This window comes from Paramormyrops kingsleyae, chromosome 5 (genome assembly GCF_048594095.1).
Source record: "Paramormyrops kingsleyae isolate MSU_618 chromosome 5, PKINGS_0.4, whole genome shotgun sequence".
NCBI classification, from domain to species: domain Eukaryota; kingdom Metazoa; phylum Chordata; class Actinopteri; order Osteoglossiformes; family Mormyridae; genus Paramormyrops; species Paramormyrops kingsleyae.
Genome location: NC_132801.1, coordinates 6,594,868 through 6,613,287, shown reverse-complemented (window position 1 = coordinate 6,613,287; position 18,420 = coordinate 6,594,868). Strand labels below are relative to the sequence as shown.

Genomic DNA, 18,420 nt, shown 5'->3' with positions numbered 1-18,420 from the left:
GTTCTTGAGGTCTTGAGGTTCTTAAACCCTTTTCTCTCAGGTCATCTGAAAGGAGCCATCCACTCTTTTCTGAGAGAGTATGAGATAACCTTAGATTTAGGGCTACTGCTTCTCATCCCTGCCATTTCACGTTTGGCCTCGAAACGTTGAAGTGTGTGCTAGACGTTCTTGACAGCTGAAAAGCATGACACCATCTGCAAATAGCAGGGATGTGACTTCAAGCCCACCATACCAAGGAAAGGGCAAAGATACATCAAAATGGATTTTAATATAAGATACCAAATAACCTTATTGTAAGTGTATAAAAATAAACCAGGAAGTACAGCATCCACGGCTTGTTTGATACAAGCCGTGGATGCTGTACTTCCTGGTTTATTTTAATAAAATACTGTATTTTTGCATTGCAAAAATACTAAATATTCTCTTCCAAGGGAGCATGAAATCACTTTGCAAACCCTTTCTGCATCACGTGCAGCCTGCCCCGCCTATCTGATCGCCTCGTTTGCCCTCGGGTGAGGCTCTAAACTAGGCACGCCTGGAGCTCGTTAGTCTTACCTCTTTCCCTGCCCTCCTGTTAATCACTCACGGCTGCCTTGTGTTTGATCCCTTGTTAGTCAGGTATATTAGTGTCTCCCAGGCTTGTGCTCCCTGTTCTGCCATTGTTACCTGTCAGCATGTTGTATCCTGTCTAGTCCTTTCAATAAACACCCCTTTTGTCAGTTTGGCTCAATCACAGCCTGCATTTGGGTCGTCCCTTGTCAGCAATTGTGACAATCTGCCCATTTGATCTATCCCTTATACAGTACACTGAATCATGTGATTATTCTAGCCTGACTGTTACACCCCAGAAACCCACATATCCCTGTGATCACCTAGATCAGGGGTGGGGAACCTGATCCATGGAGGGCTGGTGTGGGTGCGGGGTTTTGGGATGGCCTCTCAATCAGCCAATAACAGTGGGTCCCCAGAACTGGAGTTGAGAACTACTGCTTTATTATTGGCTGATTGAGAGGTCGTCCCAAAAACCTGCACCCACAACGGCCCTCCATGGAACAGGTTCCCCAACCCTGACCTAGATGAAGGTTAGTTATACCGTAACCAACATTTTAATGTTTAATTAGCAGTTTTTTAATGAATCATAATTGTATAATGATTTAGTTACATGGTGTTTGCTAAGGAAGAGTCTACTTTCCGTCAGCAATAAGAACTCAATGACAAGTCATTCATATACAGACAACTGATAGCACCTTATCCATAGCAACTAGTTTCTGAGTAATTAATAATTTGTTAATCATGAATATAAGAATAAATTATATGTCAGATTGTCATCCATGTTATGCAGATAAATAGTCCTATTAAACAATTACTTCAATTAGGGGACTATCATTTAGTAATCAGTTATTTAGTTATCAACCATTAGACATCTGTTTGAAAGTTGAGAGCAAACATTTTAGCACTTAGCAATTTTTAAATGCTCAAGTTTTGTTTTTAACATACACAATAATTTAATTAGAAAGTAGTTTTATCTGCAGATTATGGTCATGAGCAGGAGGGTGGGGTTAGATGGGAGGCTGGGAATGTTTCCGTTTGGTTCCTGTAGGGGAATTAATGCACTAGCGTTGTGATTATAAGCTTGATGTGGGTTATATTATCTGGATCTAAAAACACAAAGGTATTGTGGCTCTAAGCTTGCTGTGCTTTACACCTTGATTTTGAGTGGAGTGGGGATTGAATTTGTAACATTCCTGGGGTGGGGGGGGGGGGGGTGGTGTGTGTGTTAGCCCTCGGGAAGGGCTGTAATCTGTGGAGCAGGGGTCTCCAACTCCGGTCCTGGAGAGCTACTATCCAGTAGGTTTTCTATCCTACTTGGCTTCTGATGAGCCACACCTGCTCTTGGTATTTACCTGAGAACTAGTGTGGCTCATCAGAAGCCAGGTAGGATTGAAAACCGAACAGGATCCCGTGACCCTGAATAGGACAAGCAGTTTCAGAAAATGGATGGATGGGAAACCTAATATTCTCTCTCTATGACCTCTATGAATTACTCCTAGACGCATGCTTTTACCTCCATGACTTCATTGCAGCATTTCCAGCCTTTCTGATCCATTCTCGGGTCTCTGGAGACCCCAGTGTAAGCTTTTCCCTAAAGGCCTCCCCATTAAGCTTGGCAGCTACTCTCACCACTGGTGTCCACCAGTGGATCTCCGGCTTACCACCATGACTACCTTCTGGCTGTAGTTCTTCATAGTTGCAACCATTGAGGTTCAATGTCCACAACCTCACTTGAGACACAGGAAAAAACTTTCTGTTGTTCTCAAACAGTTGCTTCATGATACCAGCAAACCCTGACTGCTCATCCTGGTACATCTGGTGTCTTTGCCATGTGCAGAATGTCTTTGTGTTTGTACATGGTATTTGTTATGGACAATCCATGCTGCCTTCTGCAGAAGTCAAATACAAATTTCTGTTCTGGCAGGCTGTTCTTCCCAAACTGCCCCTTGATGTATCTCCATCCTTCCGACACATGAACACTGAAATCTCCTAGTAGAATCACAAAGCCCATAGACAGTGCCCTTTGAACAATTCACTCACTCTCTTTAAGGGTGGGCACTACTTCAGTGCATTGGCACAAAGAACAGTCAAAGTTTTCCACTCTGCAACTTCACATCTGCAACGTCTCATAGAGGAAATCCTCTAAAAAATTCCAGCCGCACAGCCATCAGCTTGGACCTTGTGAATATCTCCACACTTGCCTGAGGTCTTTCTCCATGGAGAACTTAAGAGTACAAGGGACAAATCCCCCTTTCAAGAAGTCTGGTTGCAGAGGTAAGGCTGACTAAATCTAGCCAATATGTCCAACACAAGCTCCGCCTCTTTACCTGCCAGAAAGTTAACCTTCCATGTTCCCAAAGCCAGTGCCCATCGCCAAGGTCTGATCCATCCGGGTCCTTCTCATTCATACCTGCTGCACAAATGGCACTGCTCCTCTCCCCAACCTTCCAATCCTGTGGATTGGGAGCCCGTAAGACGGCTTCATGTACCTTCAAAGGGAAAAACTGGCTACAGGTTCACTGAAGACTCATAATATCAAGGGATACTCACATGTTCAATGTGATTCTATATCTGCTCTATGATTTGTCAAATAATAACCATAATCAATTTTGTTTATGGGAGTTCTTACACACCCTCAAATCAATGCGGAAATAACTTTAAGTTTCCTCCTTATTGGAAAATTGTTTCTGTCTTTTATTAGCTATTTTAACTATAAAACTGATTGAAATGTGATTTGAGACAAGTTAAATTGTTCAGTATTACATACAATAACTCAGATATTTTATTATGGATGTATAAAAACACGAATAACAGTGAAAGTATTGCTGTGCAGTAATGTATATTTTTGATTAAGTGAGGCACTTTCATGGCTGGATTAGTGCGTTATGTAAGACTCTGTAGCTTAACAAAAAAACAGGAAGCCACAGTTCAGGGTTGGCTGCCTCCTGAAGTGGAAATATTACTTTCACTTACAGCAGTTTTCACTCAGCATGCTTGGGAATTGCCCTACGCCATAAAGCTAATGTAATAACGATCTGCACAGATTACAGTCCTGGATCCTCCATTTGCCCAGCTGCAGTTTTCAGTGCAGGATCTTCAGGTTATATAATAGCACATCCCTGATAAAGCGGTTAATGCTTGATCGAAGCAATTCTCCCCCTGGTTATCTGATCAAATGTAACAATAGCTCAGCATGTATGGGGGTTGGTTCTTAGCTGTATCCACTACATACTACATAGTACTAGTTCAGGGAAAGGAATGTATTTTTTTTTACAATAAGGCGCTACAGTCTCTCGACTGGTCAACAGGAACATGTTAGTTACTAAAGACAGGATGGAATCAAAGAAGAGCAAAAAGTCGCGCTCTGTTTGACCCTAGTGCTTCATAAGAACATAAGTAATTTACAAACGAGAGGAGGCCATTCGGCCCATCAAGCTCGTTTGGGGAGAACTTAACTAATAGCTCAGAGTTGTTAAAATCTTATCTAGCTCTGATTTAAAGGAACCCACTGTTTTAGCTTCCGCTACACTAGCAGGAAGACTATTCCATACTCTAACTACACGCTGTGTAAAGAAGTGCTTCCTTAAATTTGTTTTAAAATGTTCTCCCATCTCTTTCGCTCTCTGTTCTTCACTCCACTCTCTTGACACCTTGTTGTTTTTCTCTTATTATCATATATTATTATGTTTTAAAACTTTTTTTCAGTCTACTGTTTGGAAAAATATACTGGCTTTCACAGATTAGTCACACTGGGTGCTTTTATATATTAAATCAAACTGAGGATGATTACATCATTTTAAGCTATATTAAAATCACTCATTGGAAGCGGCAAACATAAAATGATGATGATGGTGATTACTTTTGTTTTTTGCACAACTTCAGATTATTGGTCTGACCTACATCTGTGGCATCTGCAGGTCAGAGGAAACCGTTTCCCTTTGCAGTGATTTGCACACGGTGCTCATATGCAAGCGTATTTGTTTTAAGACGTCTTTGCACTGTGTCCTGTAAATTGATCGTTTCTATTGTGTCCCATAGTTTTGTGCATATTTTACAGTGAAGTGTTTCTTCTCATCGCCTTGTGATATTGTCCTGTACTTCATCTGTGACAGCAAAGTACAACCAATTCTGATACATCTCAATCATTTAATCCAGGTGTTTCATTCAGACCCATTGCCACAGGTGTATAAAATCAAGCACGTAGCCATGCAGTCAGGCTTACAAACATTTGTGATAGAATGGATCGTTGCGAAAAGCTCAGTGAAATGAAGCATGATACTGACAAGGGGCGGAACATCTGCACACTTGGCCATGGGGCAAAAATGGACCATGGACCATGGCTTCCCCCCCTTTCCAAATTCACACCTAGGGCCTGCCTGCACCAGCTGCAGATTATGAAGCTTAAGGTGCCTCCAAATATCGTACCCATCATGCACTGCAATAGTTAGCAAATTCCACAAACATGCTTTTTTCATTAAATACATGCCTCAACAACAAACTATTATATTTAAAAATTGTTCTAACTATTGTAGCATTTTTTTGTGTTGTCTCCAATCATAATGAGACTGTATACATAAAAACCAGAGATATAAAAGTAGTATGTCACAGTCTGTATAACATGCATGACATCAGCTCCTTAATCCTTATGAATGTTTTGCATGTATGTGAGATTTGCAGTTGGAGTTGGGCTCTCAGTGTCACTGGGGGGCAGCTGCCCCAGCTGCCCAGTCTACCAGTCCATCCCTGGTACTGTCATAGGATGCCAATACATCAGTTTGAGAAATGACTTCCCTGCTAGATATTCCACAGTCAACTATAAGAGGTATTGTTGTAAAATAGAAGCATTTAGGAACAACACAAACCCAGCACAAAAACCGTGCTTCATTGAATGGGTTTCCAAGGACGAGCAGCTACATGCAAGCCTCACATCACCGAGCGCAGTGCCAAGCGTTGGAAGGAGTGGTGAAAAGCATGCCGCCACTGGACTCTGGAGCAGTGGACACAGTGGAGTGATGATGAATCGCAGTGATGCAGTGATGATGAATCACACTTCTCTGTCAGGCCTCTTATTTCCAGTGAAGGGAACTCTTAATTCTTAAGATGTTCTTCATTATGTTTCCAACTTTGCGGGAACATTTTGGATAAGGCCCTTTTCTGTTCCAGCATGAGTTTGCCCCAGTGCACAAAGCAATGGAATTTTGTTGTATTCACACCGCAGGAACTCTGTCTAATTGTAGCTCCTCAGAGAGTTCCGGAACCCTGTTTAGTACCTACCCCAGACTAGGTACATTTTGTTTGAACACAAACTACTGGGGCGACACTTACAACCATAGCTTGTTGACTGGTTGAATGCAAGCATTGGCGTTATGTGGAAGTGCAGTACAAGGACAGAAGTAGCAGAGAAAAAAATGAGCAGGTGGAATTATTTTTGTACCTCAATTCCATGAGCAAGACCCTTAACCCCCACTTGCTCCAGGGGGACTGTCCCTGAATTTAGAAAAATGTGAGTTGCTGTAGATGAGAATGTCTGCTCAATGCTGTAAATGTATTAGTAGGGTAACACTGCATCCTTTTTTATTCTATGGAAAATTAAAGATCGATCTGCTGGCCGGATTTAATAAAAATGATAAACATGTTGCACACTCCATAAACTCATGAAAAGCCTTCTCAGAGGAAAGGCAACTGCAAGATGGGGACCAACTCCATACCGATGCCTATGGATTTAGAAAGAGAAGTTCCTGTAGCTGTATGCGGCCAAATACGTTTGACCATATAGTGTATCAGTGAAGTGCTCTGAGTCTGAGAAATAACCAAGTTGTCGAAAGGCAATCATTTCCAGGGGTGAAAATGATGTTTCATAACTTGGCAAAACACAGGAGGCAGCGTCTGGTGGCTGTGGGAAGCAGACGTCCGACAAAAGGAAGCACCTGCAGGAAGCTAAAGACAAGTGCTCTCTGGTTACATAGTATAACTCACACGATAAAGCCAAAGGAAACTGACTGGTGTCAGCCACATTGAGAATTAAAGGGGGGGGGGGGGGTTGGTCCAAGTTCAAAAGTTCAAATGTAACGTTTTATTGTCACATTGTGAAAATCTTTTGCCACTCTTGCAGGGTAGGGGACAGGTGGACATTTACGTGGTGAGGCGGTACGACAAACAAAAGTGCAATACAAGCAGGAGTGCAATAGGAGACAAGACAAAAGGCAAACGGTATCGGGAAAATGGGGCACAAACTGACACTTGGCTAACAGTGAATATGCGATAAACAGGTGGTGCATCGGGGATGGCAGATAGATACAGAGGAAGTGCAGCACTCATAAAGAATTTTTATAGTGTGCGATACAAGGCAATGAAGACAGATGCAGACCGTGGCTTATTGAACATCCTGACGGCGTAAGGGAAGCGGCTGTCTCTGAAAGGGGAATGGATGCCTCTGGTCTTTCTGAAGCTGACGATGACCTCCTTCGTTCAGGGAGAGCCTATTGTGGGAAACTCATGAATTGGGCTTTAAGACACCTATTTATTGCATATTTTTTGTCAGCCATGTGTCAGCTTCTGCCCCATTTTTCACTTCCTATATGGCACTTTTGTCTTACAACAAATAAGTGGCAGGGATAGAATGAATTATCCATCAGTTCATCCATCCAGCTATCTGGGGTCATGGTCAAGATTCAGAGTCTTGGGGCTTATCCCTGATAGAATATGGCACAGAGCAGGAGTAGAATGTATTGTATTTATTTGAATTAATAAGGTAACTGTTAAGTATCAAAGGTCCTGGACTTTATGGGAATTAACTCTAAATGAACAAAATCAATGCAAGATGATGCATCCATAATATATCATAATACATGATAAATGGAAGTTGCTCACAATCACGTATAGAGGTATTGTAATTCCACCAATAACTGATTGCATTTCGCATTTAAAATTCTGACTATATAAAATTCCAATGTTGTATGAATTTCAGTTTTGGTAGTATTTAGTATATAAATTGCAATTTGTTTAAAATTAAATTCATATATATTTCTGTGTACTAAAAATATTAATACTGAAATGAACAAAGTTTTAAACAAGAACAATAACAAACAAACAGCCAAGCAAGCATCAGGAATAAGTGGTTTGGAAAACATGTGAGCAGAGACAACTATAACTCGCCGGTATAAAAATTTAATTTTATGCTGTGCAAAACCTCATTCATGAAGAATTATCTTCAGGAAATGTGTAATGAGCTGTCGTTCATTGCAGCCTTTCCTTAGCAGTAATGCACTGTCGCGCACAGAAATTAAGGTCGGTGTTGAAGGAAACATAAATTTATCTTCATTCTGACATGGAATATAACTGTATCTTATCTGCTTTAATCAGGCACTGGGTGAAATAACCAAAGAAAATGAAGCGTTCCATGTCCGCGAATGGCGATGGGGGCTGCAAACATTAAATCATAAAAGACAGACAGAAACTGAGCTCACCTTTCAAGCGACTGGAGGTTTTTGTACGGCAGTTTTTCACTGTGCCCCCCCCATACACTGTGGTTCACAGCCGTACAAAAACTGGCCACACTACATACAGAACTCAGCCGCCACCACATTGCTCTCAATAATGATTACATCTCACATTTACAGCACATTCCAGCCTTGTAAATGATTTAATCACCTTGTATATTAGACCTACATATCTATTTGTCTAAGGAGTATCGTAATTGCTGTCCGTTCTGGCAAATCATTCAGTCTTTCCTGGTTCACTTGTTCTCTCAGCACTGTGACATCCTAGAATTCAGGTCTTTTCCAGAATTCTCATCATACAGTATTTACAAAATAGAAAAGTGTTTCACTAAAGCATTCTTTGCATCAGTGATGCTGACTCCTAAAGTCAGCGCTCTTCTCCTAAACAAAGGAAATGATCGCATTTATGTTCTGGCTACAATAATAAGGCATGTTCTAACTGGAAAAAACTCAAGTAAAAATAGTACAGTTTTGTATGGACCACTTATACACCATTTAGCATGTCAGTTTTCAATTAATATCAAGCAAAGGACAATTGAAACATTACTTAAAATAACGAATTTATACATTACCTCTCTATTAGTCTCCTGGCATATTTAATGCCTTTGCCACATATGGTATCCATGGGAGCAGTGTTGACAGTCCTTTGATGGCAGACTTGCAGTTTTAAGAGTAAATATTCTGTATTTCCATAATATTACATTGTCTGTGAAGGTGAACTTGCAGTATTACACTATGCTGACAATGAGTGAACACACTTTTTGCACAGACTGCAGTGTGATAGTAGGGTCTCTCTGGAGTCTGTGAGGGAACTGGGACAGACATGTGATATTACTCTACTGCTTGTTTTCAATTTTTATGCTTTGACTAGTAACCCCATGTATGACTAAGACGTGTCAAAAATAATTTAATCACCATTTTAAAAATGAGTGCTGTGACATACATAGCAAAGAAATTTATTTAGCTTGTCATTTAATTTATAAGTCCATATAATGTCATATTTTAAGTTGAATTCATGGTAAGTAATATTATCAAATTAATTATTAATTAAATTAAACTAAACTAAACTTTTAAACTAAAACAAATTGGAATGTAAATACTCTCTACATTTAAACAAATTATAAATTATGTAATAATTATTATATTATTCATATAATTTTTGAGGACTTTAAAAACTTACAAATTCACTGAATGACTGAGTAACTGAAGCATGTTTAAATTCTAAATGCTTTGGAATTTCTTTAATGGCCACTTCAATGTATTTTAAAAGCTTTCAAATGTAATGTAAACGTTTCTGGTTCTCAAAATAATAAGTTTTACAGTTTACTAAGAGAATACAAAGATGAGTGTTGGTATGTGTAGATTTTTTCCCCTCTATTATGCATATATACCCTAATTCATCAGTGGTCTACTGTATTGTTGTTACAAGTCCAATGACATTTATTTAAATAATGACATTATTTTTATAGTGAATGATTGTTACATATGTAGTTATTTTTAAATCATTTGGTGTGACCTATACCTGGTCACAAGAAAAAAAAGCAATTAGTCGCTAACTACTGCGAAATCGTTAGTATTCTTGTGTATACACAAACAATTCCAAGATGGTTTTAAAAATAGAAATATATATATATATATGGTCAAACATTTCCATAAACACACTCCTAAACCTAGTGGACAGCCTTCCCAGAACAGTTGGAGCTGTTATAGCTGTAAAGGGTGGGCCAGCTCCATATTAAATCCTATGTATTAAGAATGGGATGTCATTAAATTTCATATGTGTATAAAAGCAGGTGTCCCAATACTTTTGACAATATACTGTATATGTGTCCATGTGCGTATATATGTGTGTATGTGTGTTAATATATATACAGACACACGCACACCTTGTTTGTTTGCTTAGCTTTTTAGCTGAGTATATGTATTTACACACACACACACACACACACACATATCCCAATCCTTCGAGCTGTGAGGCAACAATATCAACAATATCGCCTGCTTGTACCTGGACACGTGTTTCAGTTTGAATGCAATAAAAACAAAATATTCTTTGTTTGCAGTTTGAAAATGAATTATGGCAGGTGATAAATAATAAGAACCACAAATGGTGACGTCAAAAGGCCGCTTATAATTAGGGGTGCACCGATCGATCGGCGCACCGATCGATCGGCCTCGATCACGTTAATTTGAGGGGATCAGAAATCGACCATATTCCCATGAGATCCACCGATCTTAGTTATATGCTTTTAACTCTTTGGGGTTGAGTATGTCGTCGACGACATCGTGTACTTTTCGCGTCTATTTCAGTTTATAAATATCTCGCTGAAATCTTAATGTATAATCATGAAAAAAACGCTGGCTAAATCCGTAATCTGTCTTCTTTTCAAAACGTCCATTGTCGGAAGTATTAAAGTTTTTTTTAATTAGGTTAAATCGGCAAAAAAGTAAACCATGTCATCTTACTTTGTTTTACCTGCATCGGGGGCGTGTAGTACCGCTCTCACCCGAAGATCGCTATTCACATTCTAAATAGCCGCATTAGCGCGTATTCAAATCGCATTCGCATGGTAATTTGATTAACAGCGCAACGGTGAAACGCGATCCAGATACATCCCCTTCAGCGCCATAAAAGGGGGTTGGGGACGTGGCCAGGTGACAATGGCTCATTCATACACATGAAAGTTGCTACATATTCAATGAAAGGAGCCAGAAATAGTTACATGAGTTAGGTTTTTCTTATTTATTTATCCAAATTAATGTTGCATCTACACCATTTAGTCATCTTCATGTAGCCAAGACTTTGGTGATCAGATATCTGGGATCAAAACAAACTGCCAGCATTGCTTACTATGTACTTTTATAATGTTTCTGCAAGTGTTCCAAACTGCATTTTGCAATGTCTATACTTTGATGTCAAATTTCAAACTTAACAAAAATCTGACATATTTACAATATATATTAAAATAAAGATGAGTGTAATGGCAAAACAAATATATAAGAAATAATTTATTTGCCATGAATTAAGTGTGATGAAATGTGTGATCATGCCCCAGTCAGTGAAAGTGTGTTTCCTACCCCTAGGCCCCAGAGGGTTAAATCAGCCTTTTCTCCCATTCCCGAGAGAGGTGCAGTGCAGGCTGCCTCCCTCCCTATTTTTTGGACAAGTGTGTCATAACAGCTATATATATATTTTTTTTTTTTACAAAATTAGAGAAATTAAAGTCTGGAAGAAAAAATATGATTTTGTAGTTCAAACAGCAATGCTCATTTATATGTTCATTTATATTTGAGGACACTACCTCATGTTTTGTGAGTATTCATATCAATTTACTCAATAAAAATGGAAACATTGAAGTAACTGTCTTTTAGTTATGAAAGAAACAAGATCGGCAAAAAAAAATCGAGATCGGCAGGTAAGGTTGCCTAAGGATCGGTGATCGTTGATCGGCCAGAAAACTGCAATCGGTGCACCCCTACTTATAATAAAATGCAGCATAAAACAAAGTAAATAAAAACAAACAACCAGTGCAAACATAAAAGGGAAATAAACAATGAAATCAAATAATTGAATTGCCTAAACACCAACATTTCATGTGTGTATGGTAGAAAAGCCAATTGTTGTTGATATTTGGATGGATGTTGGGATTTGCTTTCACCTAAAACAGTAGCAGCAAACATGATTCAGCTGGTAACCTTGCAGTGCAAATCAGAACATTTATGTTTTTTATCTTTTTCAGTGGTCTAATCAAATAAGGATACACAGACAACTCCAGAGCAAAGATTTTTGACCTTGAAATGGTCCACAGAAAATTATAATATTATTTTAACCTCAAAAGGTTACAAACTTCATAGTCTCATTATTGTGCTTGATCAATTCTGTTATTAACTGGAACGTCTAATTTTAACAAATTCATGACAGCTCTATTTCTGTGACAGATCCAGGCAACACTCTATGGATTACTTCTTCATGCATGTGCTCTTCCATAGTAGGAGGGCTTTTATAACACACTGTGTCAGTTTAGCTGTCATTTCATTCACTGTGAAATACTGCTGTAGACAGACTTATGTGCCCCCATTTAGATCTGCCAGTATGACACCCCTGGCTTGGAAAACAATGGAGCTGCTATTGAGTTTGTGGTTTTATGCCGATGGGCTCTGCACGGACAGTGAAGGACTCTAACTGGCAACATCGAGAAGGTAAAGGGCTCATTACTGGGTAATCTGATGTTTCTAACTTATGCTCTTCCAGTTTGTTCACAATTACCAGGCATGAGAAGGATTAATAATAAGCTCTGTTTGGACCTCTGTGTTAAAGTACATGAATGTATGTAACCATTACTTGGTTGGAAAAATGTTGAGCTGTTACTGCACATTACATACAGTAACAGTAGTAATAGTACTAGTACTGGAAGTAGTAGTAGTAGTAGTAGTAATAATAATAATAATAATAATAATTCTGTAAGATACAGAGCTCTGACACAAAGTCTTGAATTAAGGCTGACTGACTGAGTTTTTGAGCAAGAATTCTAATAATAAACTAAACATTATCTAAAAACAAACGTCTGTTGCTATTGCTAACATATATTAAGAATAAAGTAAAAAGGATGTAGGGAGACCATGTCCATTCTTGGTATAATTATAATTGCAAATATATGACTGGTGCTTTGCACAATAATTGATGAAACTAAAATAAAGCATAAAATAACTAATCGTGAAGGCTATACAATGGGGAGCTGAATATTGTGAATTGTGGGGAAAAAAAAACAAAACGCTTTGTATTTAAAGAATATTGTGCAGCCACAGGTTGAAATGATTTCAATTGACACAAAGCAATTGGAAGTTTTTGTATTGCATTTTATCACTGTGGTTGTATGCACAGTGATTCGCTCCCTGACAAAAACTTACTTGAGTCTCTAGCAATTCAAATATATGAGAGGTGCTTGATTTCTGGAAATAGGTTATGTAGGATTAGATATGCAATATTACTTATACCAATATGGTTTAGTTTTTTGAGAATTTATTTAAAATAAGTTGCCTTTGAAGCTGCAGTCAATATGGGGATGCGGTTATTGGCTGATTTATGATTTGACGTTAAAATTTACTTAGTTGATCTGATCATCAAAACCTAAGATTTGAAACTGAATTATACACATGGATATTTTGTAGCTGAGAGAGACACTCCAATGTATGGACCTCTGTGTTAATTAATGTAAAAAATGGTATTTTTAAAAACAATAAAGCAAAGAATAATCTTAATATATATTTTTTTTTAATTCGTAACTTTTTAAAATAAAATATCTAGTCATGTTTTTAATACATCCTTGCTTGTGCCGTTTTCATTTAACATCTTTAATTATAGTGAATACTAAAATTTCCATGTAGCTATTTCCACGTTGCTTCAGCACTCACAATTAATGCGACTATTATGACTCTGCATACATGTTTCTTTTTAGGTACAGTAACAGCTGCATAATGCCCTATTTGGGAACATAATGCCGCCGCACACATTTAAATAACTGTATTTATCAATAAATTGTAATAGATATTAGGATTTCTTTGGTTCGAAATATATGACTCAAGTCATTGCTGCTAATATCAGATCAAACACCTCAGAATTTATTTCCATTTATGCATAAACAAGAAGTTGGGAGTCAAGGGAAATATTTTCTTAATTTCCACAGACAATATGAGCAGGAAATAATATGACATAAGTAAAATTCCTTTTGACAAATCTGCAGAATTGCTGATCTCAAATACAATACAAGACATATATTTATAGATTAAAAGCGTGGTCTGATTTTGATTGTAAACGACGGGTGCTGTGGTCAGACCCACATGTGTACAGTATATCTACTTGCTTGGTTAACTAACGCATTCTTCATTATGACTAATCAAGCCACGCAAGAAATCTTTAGCATTGTATTTTTTTTCCATTGTCAAATATGCAGTGTAAGTCTCACATAAATAAAAAAATAAAAGAATTTGTATAGTTCATTTTGAATTATGAGATCTCATTAAAACCGAGTATGAATGCATGTATTTACTATGTCGCAGTATACGCGTATTTGATTTTGCCTATCTGTCTTATACATAATGGTAACAACTCTGACATTTTTTAACTGTACATTCTTAAGGTGCAATGATGTTTATCTTACATTTTCCCGTCGCAGACCAGATTGCCTTCAACAATGATTCACAACCTACAAAGATATATAGCAAAACTGTAGTTCATCAGTAAAAATATTTGAATTTTTATGGAAAGCCGCTCACTAATGGACAACTCGAGAACTTTGTGAAAGCTTGGAAAATTATTTTTGGTACGAGTAAATCTATCATGCAGTGGGTGACTAAACTTAAATAGGAATCTGATCAAATGAAGAAAGACATTGTTGTAACAGATGACTGTCCGTACTTTGCAGCTTGTTCATGTCTTTTGTGAGTGGAAACAAATTACATAAATTAATTAAATACAGTGCATCGAAAAAGTATTCAGACCCCTGCACGTATTTCACATTTTATTATGTCCGATCTCAGATCATTTCAATTCATCTTTTTCCTAACCAATCTGTGCTAAATACCACTTAATTGCGATGTGAAAACAGAATTTTACACATTTTTGTTAAACATAGCATTGGCATAAGTATTCAGACCCTATGGTATAACACTTGAAATTTAGCTCAGGTGCAAATGTCACGCACTAAGGCGCCCAGAGCGCAGACAGAAACGCAGGACGCCAGGAGTCTGGGAAAACACGGGCTTTAATAAAAGGGCAAGGCAGGCAAACACAGGTTGACAATACAATGACCGGACTGGGGAAACAAACGGAAACACGTAGCTAAGGAGTCTCAAGGCTGTAATTGCTGCAAAAATTATTCAACTAAGTACTGAATAAAGGGTCTGAACTGAGTGAATTTGCATAGATTTCTAAAAACCCAGGCTTACATTTAGCAAGATTTGCAGATTTTTGAAAAAAGTGAAGGGGTCTGAATACTTCCTTAATGCACTGAATTTGAGTATTTCAGCTATGACAGCAAATGAAACACAAGCATCAGTGGGTAAATGATCATGTAAAGAATTCTAGCGACCTCAGTTGGAGAAAATATTTTTGTGCATTTCACTTTTACATACAGTAGCTTAATACGTTGACATTAATTTTAGGCTATTTTAATATTAAATGATACTTTGACCAGGATAAGTCATTTATAAGATGGATGAATATATATTTTTTTGTAAATGTAATTTTGCTTTTAAGGAATGTTGATATGATTGGCTTATCCGCCTTGCACAGCTGCCTTGTGTTCACTTCTCTGTTAGTCAGGTTAATTAGGATAGGATAGGACTTTATTGATCCCACAGTGGGGAAATTTGTGCGTTACCACAGCTCTAGACAGATAGCCTGAAAGAGTACAAGAGTAATACATAATAAGAATACAAGAAAAAAAATAATAATAAAAAATAAAATAGGATAAAACACTAAATACAGCAGTAGTGCCTATGTACACCCATACACAGTATGTAATATATGGATAGTGGGTTGTGGGGAAAAAGTGCAAGTAATAATAAATAACAACTATTTCACTACTACAGCTGCATTTACCTCTATAAGGTGCGTTATGTATGAGGTGGTAAGTCGTGGTTACCGTAGAGGTAAGTATCTGGGTGACTCATGACATCATGATGTGTTATAGAGTCTAATTGCTGTCGGGATGAATGATCTGAGAGAGCGCTTCTTTCTGCAGCGAGGGTGTATCAGTCTCTGACTGAAGGAGCTGCTCAGCACACTCACAGTCTCATGCAGAGGGTGGTGTGGGTTGTTCATGATGGATGTCAGCTTAGCTAACACCCTCCTCTCACCCACCACCTCCACAGTCTCCAGAGGGCATCCCAGCACAGAGCTAGACCTCCGCACCAATTTGTCAATCCTGCTTCTGTCCCTTTCCGTGCATCCGCTCCCCCAGCAGGCCACTGCATAGAAAAGGGCGGATGCTACCACAGAATCGTAGAATGTCCTTAAGAGGGTCCTGCAGACTCCGAAGGACCTCAGTCTCCTCAGCAGGTAGAGTCGACTCTGGCCCTTCTTATACAGGACGTCTGTATTTGTAGTCCAGTCCAGTTTATTGTTGAGGTGAACACCCAGGTACTTGTGACTCCACTACCTCAATGACTTTTCCCTGGATGCTCACCGGTGTTGGAGGGGGTGCCTTCCTCCTAAAATCTATGACCATCTCCTTCGTCTTGCTGGCGTTGATTTGGAGAGCATTAGTCTCGCACCAGCCGACAAAGTCACTGATGACCCCCCTGTATTCCTGATCGTTCCCGTCTGATACGCATCCGATGATGGCTGTATCATCCGAGAACTTTTGTAGGTGGCACTGGTCCGAATTATAACGGAACTCAGAAGTGTACAGGCTGAACAGGAAGGGTGAGAGAACCGTGTCCTGCGGCGCGCCCGTGCTGCAGATTACCATCTCGGACACAGTCATGGAGCCTCACATACTGCGGTCGGTTGGTTAGGTAGTCGATGGTCCATGCAGTCAGCTGCTTGCCCACACCGGCTCCCTCCAGCTTCCCTCTCAGTAGTGCAGGCTGGATAGTGTTGAAAGCACTGGAGAAGTCAAAAAACATGACCCTCACAGTGCTCCCTGCCTGCTCTAGGTGAGAGAGGACTCGGTGCAACATGTAGATGACAGCATCATCCACCCCGATTCCAGACCGGTATGCGAACTGCAGGGGGTCAATCGATGAGCTCATCAGTGGGCGAAGGTGGTGCAGGATGAGCCTCTCCATGGTCTTCATCAGATGAGAAGTCAAGGCCACAGGTCTAAAATGGTTGGGCTCCTTGGGGTGTGCAATTTTATTAATTATTATTATTATTATTATTATTATTTTATTAATTAGTGTCTCTTAGTCTTGTGCTCCCTGTTCAGTCATTGTTTCCTGCCTCTTCCCTGCAATGAACACCCCCATGGGGGGTATACCCTCTTCTGGGCCCGACACCAGCGGAGCAGCAGCTTCCTCTGGGCCTCTTCTGAGTCTGGCGCTAGTGGAAACGTGGTGAGCTCTTCTGGGCCGAGTGCTGTCGCATCGGGGTCCGTCTGCCTTTTAGCTCTCCCTCTCCTCTGACGGCTGTTAACCAAACACCGGGGAATTTGGGTAAGGCAAACTTGGCAGGTGGAAGGGCAGCGGTAGATGAGGGTGACTCGAGCGAAGGGCGCTCAGTTGGCAGTGGATCAGCCGGTGGAGTCGTCTCTTTCACCTGCTGGCGCAAGGCAGGCAAAGCCTCTGTTATCTCCCATTTCACTGTGGAAGTGGAGGCTGAGGAGATCGGCGTTTCAGTGCGTCCTCCGTTGTTCTCTTGCGACTCAGCAACCAGCTCATTCCGATCCAAGGAGTCCTGGTTTTGACAATTCAAGGGAATGCAGAAGTGGGCCCACTAGAGACTAAGTGTGCAGTCTTGGAGGCAGAAGACACAAGCCGACCTCCACCTCCACCCTGGTCCAACCTTTTGATGTGGCCAAATCGTTTTGGATCAAAATGAGATACAGTTTTGGATCAAAACAGGAATTGAAAATCTGACTGGAAGATTAAAGGTAGGTTTGTAGTAGAAAGTGCTAGGGGATGATATGTATTCCCATCCCCCGCCATTCCCGCAAACATCTAATCCATGCCTACTCTGTTCCTGCATGCACCAAAACCATCCCCACCTCGTCCCCGCATGCACCAAAATCATCCCCACCTCATCCTCGCATGCACCAAAACCATCCCCACCTCGTCCACACATGCACCAAAACCGTCCCCACCTCGTCCCCGCATGCACCAAAACCGTCCCCACCTCATCCCCGCATGCACCAAAACCGTCCCCACCTCGTCCCCGCATGCACCAAAACCATCCCCACCTCATTCCCGCATGCACCAAAACCATCCCCACCTCATCCCCACATGCACCAAAACAGTCCCCACCTCGTCCCCGCATGCACCAAAACCATCCCCACCTCATTCCCACATGCACCAAAACCATCCCCACGTCATCCTCTCATGCACCAAAACCGTCCCCATGTCATCCTCGCATGCACCAAAATCACCCCCATGTTGTCCCCGCATGCACCAAAACCATCCCCACGTCATCCTCTCATGCACCAAAACCGTCCCCATGTCATCCTCGCATGCACCAAAATCACCCCCATGTTGTCCCCGCATGCACCAAAACCATCCCCACCTCGTCCCCGCATGCACCAAAACCGTCCCCACCTCGTCCCCGCATGCACCAAAACCGTCCCCACCTCATCCCCGCATGCACCAAAACCGTCCCCACCTCGTCCCCGCATGCACCAAAACCATCCCCACCTCATTCCCGCATGCACCAAAA

At 40.3% G+C, this 18,420-nt stretch overlaps 1 protein-coding gene across 1 annotated transcript in view; it reads right to left on the bottom strand.

Moving 5' to 3' along the window:
• Nucleotides 1–2,367, bottom strand: part of LOC111859729 (uncharacterized) — a 28,473-nt gene extending 26,106 nt beyond the window's left edge. Inside the window, exon 1 of the mRNA XM_072712783.1 lies at nucleotides 2,182–2,367. Within this exon, the coding sequence (XP_072568884.1) occupies nucleotides 2,182–2,367 (186 nt within the window). The remainder of the gene's footprint in view (nucleotides 1–2,181) is intronic.
• Nucleotides 2,368–18,420: the final 16,053 nt, after the last annotated feature.